The 6,002-nt window shown below is 37.9% G+C and overlaps 1 protein-coding gene across 1 annotated transcript in view; it reads left to right on the top strand.

Moving 5' to 3' along the window:
- Positions 1-5,761, top strand: part of LOC107550890 (uncharacterized) — an 8,429-nt gene extending 2,668 nt beyond the window's left edge. The window contains exons 2-7 of the mRNA XM_016232329.1: positions 650-2,006; positions 3,105-3,133; positions 3,427-3,555; positions 3,658-3,724; positions 4,275-4,382; positions 4,767-5,761. Coding sequence (XP_016087815.1) covers positions 650-2,006; positions 3,105-3,133; positions 3,427-3,555; positions 3,658-3,724; positions 4,275-4,382; positions 4,767-5,378 — 2,302 coding nt within the window. The 3' untranslated portion in view covers positions 5,379-5,761. The remainder of the gene's footprint in view (positions 1-649; positions 2,007-3,104; positions 3,134-3,426; positions 3,556-3,657; positions 3,725-4,274; positions 4,383-4,766) is intronic.
- Positions 5,762-6,002: the final 241 nt, after the last annotated feature.

Here is a 6,002-nt window from a genome sequence, read left to right as displayed (position 1 = left end):
TCTGAGCTCTTCAGGTAGTTCCTTTGACCTCATGATTCTCATTTGCTCTGACATGCACTGTGAGCTGTAAGGTCTTATATAGACAGGTGTGTGGCTTTCCTAATCAAGTCCAATCAGTATAATCAAACACAGCTGGACTCAAATGAAGGTGTAGAACCATCTCAAGGATGATCAGAAGAAATGGACAGCACCTGAGTTAAATATATGAGTGTCACAGCAAAGGGTCTGAATACTTAGGACCATGTGATATTTCAGTTTTTCTTTTTTAATAAATCTGCAAAAATGTCAACAATTCTGTGTTTTTCTGTCAATATGGGGTGCTGTGTGTACATTAATGAGGAAAAAAATTAACTTAAATGATTTTAGCAAATGGCTGCAATATAACAAAGAGTGAAAAATTTAAGGGGGTCTGAATACTTTCCGTACCCACTGTATGTCTAATATGTACATTCCCACCCAATTTATGGCTTTTTGTTTCGCATATTGCATTTTTTCTGAGATAATTACTGAGAATTGTTATTCAACACACTGTGAATCTCCCTACTGTTATTGTGTAAATTAGTAAATATATAACAAGAACAGATCACATATTGACATTATTTTCATTATTATTCATTTCAATTCCTTATGTAACCCCCTTTTAAATCAGTCACAGCTCTTCAAGCAGGAATGGAAAACACACTGATAAACAAACTCACCATCACCACGACAACCAGCATCACTTTCATCATCCCACAAACCCTAAAATGTCTGGAGACCATCGCAGCTTCTCTAAAAGGTCTTCCTCCAGCCTGTCCTCCTCCTCTTCCACTTCTTCATCTGCATCTTGGACCTCAGAACCCAGCCCGGATGATGAGACGTATCTCATGCACAAACCCCAGCATTCCCTGTCCTGCTCCAACATCCCTGGGGTCCGAAGGAAAAGCCATGACAGAGAATCCGAGGACTTTGATTTTGATCAGAGAGATCAGAGGCACCGCCACAGCCTAGAAAACGCCATTGAACTGCTGCCTGGTTCTCAGCATGGACATCGGATGCCAAAACTCTCCCGGGGCCATAGCAAAAGCGAGGAGGGCCTTCAACAAAACAAGCACAAAGATGGTTACTCAGCAGGATCTCACTCCATGGATCATGGGCCACTTTACAAGACTGCAAGCCTGGGACAAAGCCTTGCCTTTGGTGGCAATAATGACAACACTCTAGGTGGCAGGGTGGTTCTCAAGAAGGCTGTTTCATCTATTCAGTTGCCCAGCAAAGGTATTCTGAAAAACAAAGATGAGGGACAGAAAGATGGAAACTTCAGGAAAGCGAAGTCTATGGAGGTGCTCTCCACCAGGGTGCACGTCACAGGAACATCCAAGCAGATCTCTATGGAAGCTGCGAGGGATAACTTTGTGAAAGGGAAGCTACAGTTTTCTGCATTTCTGGATGAGATCACCAAGCAGGTTATCAGTCCCTGTGCTCTTAGCTCTTTTGGCATTAATACACCAACGCCACCAAAATCTCCCAATGAAGAGCGCAAGAACCGCAGAGGCAAGCAGGAGAGTTTAATGCCGCCACCAAAACAGCAGCCCATCAGAGCTGAGAGACCAGATTCAGGAAAAACAGATTCAAGCTCACTCTCTCGATCCCATAAGAACAAATACCACAACCGAAACCTGACCAGCCCTCCACCGCCGCCCCGCCGCCCTTCAAAAGCTGAAAGACAAGGGACTGCTTCAGGTAAACAGCACCACAGGCAATATTCTCAGATGCTCACTGATGGTACCAGCACCAGCCCAGAAACTATCCACACCAACCTCTCGAAACACAAAGGGCGACATCAAAGTAGTCATGCCCCGTCCAGGAACTTCCATACTAAGCAGGCGAAGGGATCACCGCCGCCTCTGCGAGCCACAGGGCTGGAGTCAGAGTCCCAGTCGAGTAAATCATCCACCAGTGCTAGTTCAGAGAAAAGTGACAGACCCAAACACATGGGACACAGGAGGCAGTCCAAACCACACAGGGTGAGTTCATTAAAAGAACAAAAAAGCCATTTATTTATGTTTAACGTAATGATTGGAGCAAAATATGGCCAGAACCTCTTAAAAATGTTTCTAGAAAACATTAAAATAAATAAATACATAAAATATGAAATGTACTGTTTTGTATTCCAATCATTTATCACGTAAATTTGAGATATGCGATGGATTTGTATCGATTGTGAAATAGATAGATTTGATTTAGTAATAAACATTTGATAAACATCAAAGTAGTCTAAATCTATACGATATATATATATATATATAAACAATTTATTATTTATACAACTTATACAATTAAAAATATAAAAATGAAAAAATAAAGCTAATCAGCATGAGCAAATGTTGTTTTGTAATTATTGATACATTTAAACAACCATTAAAAATTTAGCAGTCAGTAAGATTTTTTTTTTTTTTTTTAATGAAAGCTTTTATTCACCAAAAAAAGTGATGGTAACGGAGTTTTTACTGTATATTCTACTTCAAATAAATGCTGTTCTTTTGAACGTTTTCTTTATCAGAGAATCTTGGGGAAAAAATGTATTACGGTTTCCACAAAAATATTAAGCAATACAAAATTTTTTCAGCTGTCATAATAATAACAAATGTTTCTTGAGCACCAAATCAGCATATTATGATTTCCAAATAACATTTGAACAGTAGTGTATATATTCCATAAATTAAACAAACTTATTTGAGCATTTTTTCCCCTTCACAAACACTTGGGCAACATAAGCGAATGGATGACAATCAAAGAATTCAGTCAGCATCTGATTCTCTTTAGTAATTTTAATAAGTTGTAATCGGTACATGTGTTATTCTATAGCAAACACAGATCAGAAAGATCAAAATGAAGGGATAATTAAAATAAAGATTGAATTATTGATAGCCTTGGATTAACCTCTATGCTGGAAGCATGAGGGATACCCTTCATTGTGTCCATATCAGTTGATTAACACAATTGAACCAGATGAGTCATCAATCAATGGTCTTCTCTGGAACATTTCACTTGAAAAATCCGTTTTCTATTTTCTGTCCTCTATTCACTGTTTCACCCCCCTCTCTCTTCTCTCTTGCCCCTAGGATTCATCTGGCTCCATGGACAGAGTTCAGTAAGTGGTTTCCCCCCTTTTTCTGATTGGTTAGTTCAGACTATTGATTTCGCTCTTAATCCAGAGCTTTCCCCCATTTTATTCTGCTCCGTGTCCTAAACTCTGCCATCTAGCCCGAGCCACATCGATTGCTTCTATTTTCATCTGTCATGTTCATCTGTCCAGTACACAGTTAGAGCAGAGTCATAGTATTTTTCTTTACGAATGATTTATGATATTGAGCTTCTGCAGAAACACAGCAGTTTACCTCCTGACATAGACAGATAAACACACTGATTTGTAATATATTGCAGGATGCTGGAGGAGTACAACAAAGAGCTACATGAGAAGCTGTTGCAGACGGTGGCATGCATTGAGAACATGGAGGCAGAATTGCAGTGTACCAAGACAGAGTTAGTCAGCTTCAAAGAGAAATACAGAAGGTCAGCATCTAAACTCCATATATAATACTGTGAATAAAAACGTTTTTTAGTCCATAAAATGATAGCACTCATCTTTTATTCTCTGTTATGTATCATTTGCAGGCTACAGGAAAGCTATTCTGTTTCTCAGCAGACAAACGATGTCTTGGAGCAGAAACTCAAAACTGCAGTAAGTTTAACACAAGTTGTAGAAGGCATTTTTCACAAAATAAACATTTTTTTAACAGTTTTAAATAGGTTAAAATGAGCTAAATAAACATTGTTTATTATTACACTGAAATGTAAATCAGTTCAATAGAACTATTACGATTTTTGTTGGATACAGCTGAAAATGTCAAGATTCTGTGGTGAAAAATCATAATTTTGGGGGATAGATGTGAGATTTGTACCTGACATAAATGTTTATATTAAATATAAAAACAAAGAATATGAACAACAAGAAAACACGGGATGTTGTAAAAGATACACATACAGTACAATCAAAGAAGCTCTGTGTTGTGAATTGCTTTCTTACGCTTTTTTATTTCTAATACATAAAGTGCACATCTGTAAAATATGATGGTACTCTTTTCAGGCCTTATGGCTACTTATTAAAGCACCTGCTTTCCCGTGCACTGGGCTCTATAAAAATGCAAATTCACATCTGCTGAAATTTCAGTAGTGCTATACCAGCACCTGTGTTATATTTAAACAGTATTTTTTAAACCTTATTTTGAAAGGTAGACAGCTTGGACTCAGAGAGGAAGTTCCTCATGCAGAGAATCGCAGATCTGACTAAACAGCTGGATACTGCTCAGAAGACCATCAGCTCTCTGGAAAACATCAATGTAAGTGCAACCCACAGACAGATACAGCAAACTGATGTCTTCTGTTTTTTGCACAAACTAGTCAATTCCCCACAAAATTGCTTATATAGTACGCCTATAATATTATACATACTATTAACCTATGATATTTTATTGTAGTATAGTAGATGTGTATACATCACAGCATATAGTCGCCAACCAATCAGCATTGTCATGACATAATTTCTGCCCTGAACAAAGAGGGGGAAATATATAAATGTTCAAACAAATAAAATGCAACATTGCTCATAGCCAACCGGCAGGTTTATTTATAGTTGTGTCTGCACAATCAAGTATTTTAACATAAAAAAACACAAATCACCTGTTGAAAAAAACCCCTAAAGGTTAACATCTTTCTCTCTTTAGGTTCCCTCATTGATTAGAGAGTTGTTGAAAAATCACTTTGACTCTCATGAAGCACTGGAGCACTTCTTATGTCCTCAAACATCTCCACGCCAAACTGATGGTGACCAATCAGAGAGGGTGCAGGAGCTCAGAAACAACCAACCATTTGGTGGAAAAGGGGATGTTTTTGAATGGCCACAGACTGGACACACATGCTCAGGTGCCAGACAACAGCCTGCCACAGCCTTTCTGCCATGGAAACATGATCACGATCCATGGGCAGGGCCAGGGCAAGTTGTGACTAAAGGAAGTGACTCACAACTTCCTTTTTCTTTTACTAATGATGTGCCAATCCACAAAACGATGGCAGATACAAAGGCCCCAAGTCATCAAGTGCACCAATTAGCCATGAACACAGAGATCCACTTCATTCCCTCAAACCCATATAATCTAGATGAGATGAGGCTCAGTAGACAGACAGGTGGAGAGGGAACTGTCACTGTGGGGAAAGAGACCACTGATGTCAGCTATCTTACAGCTCAAAGGATGCTGAATGAGTTTTTGAACCAGATTCCTCCTCCAGCGCATGATGGTGAAGGGAAAGATGCAGCAGAACTAACAGAAGGGAAGTAGTAACATTTAATTTGACGCCTTTGGGTAAACTGTATAGGAAATTAAAATCTATAACATCTCCCGTTACCAATATTGCAGCAAGGATGCAAATAACTGTGGCTCTGATGGCTCTGGTATTTCTGAAATACACTTAATTTCTAGCTTTACAAGTACAATTACTGTATTTATATACCATCTGGTTTTGTGCTATATCTGTTAAAACATTTACTTTTCTGGTTTCCTGCTTTCATTTGTAGTTTAATACATATTCAAAAGGTATATATTAGTGGTTTTATACATGTTTGCCCTTTTTGCCCTGGATGTTGTGAAATATTTAAAGATTGGTTAGAAATAAAATAATATAGCTAGATATTTATATTATTTTATAACTAACCAAATTTACTGTCAATGAGCTGTTCGGGAAGATATAGCACTCTCAGTCTTTTATCTTGGAGTGCTTAATGTTTGCCTGTATAAAATTAAAATTAAACTGGAGAGTATAATTTATAGAGTGTATTTATTGTATACTGTGACATTTAGGAAAGTTTGAATTGTTGTTTTTGTGAAATATAAATGTATAGCTGATAGAATATTAGTTAGTTTCTGCTAGAAAAAAAATAAGCCACATAACCATGTACATTTATT

The sequence above is a fragment of the Sinocyclocheilus grahami genome, unplaced genomic scaffold (assembly GCF_001515645.1).
Source record: "Sinocyclocheilus grahami isolate Dianchi unplaced genomic scaffold, SAMN03320097.WGS_v1.1 scaffold409.1, whole genome shotgun sequence".
Classification (NCBI taxonomy): Eukaryota; Metazoa; Chordata; class Actinopteri; order Cypriniformes; family Cyprinidae; genus Sinocyclocheilus; species Sinocyclocheilus grahami.
Note: the sequence above shows the minus strand (reverse complement) of the source record. Positions and strands in the feature narration are given on the sequence as shown.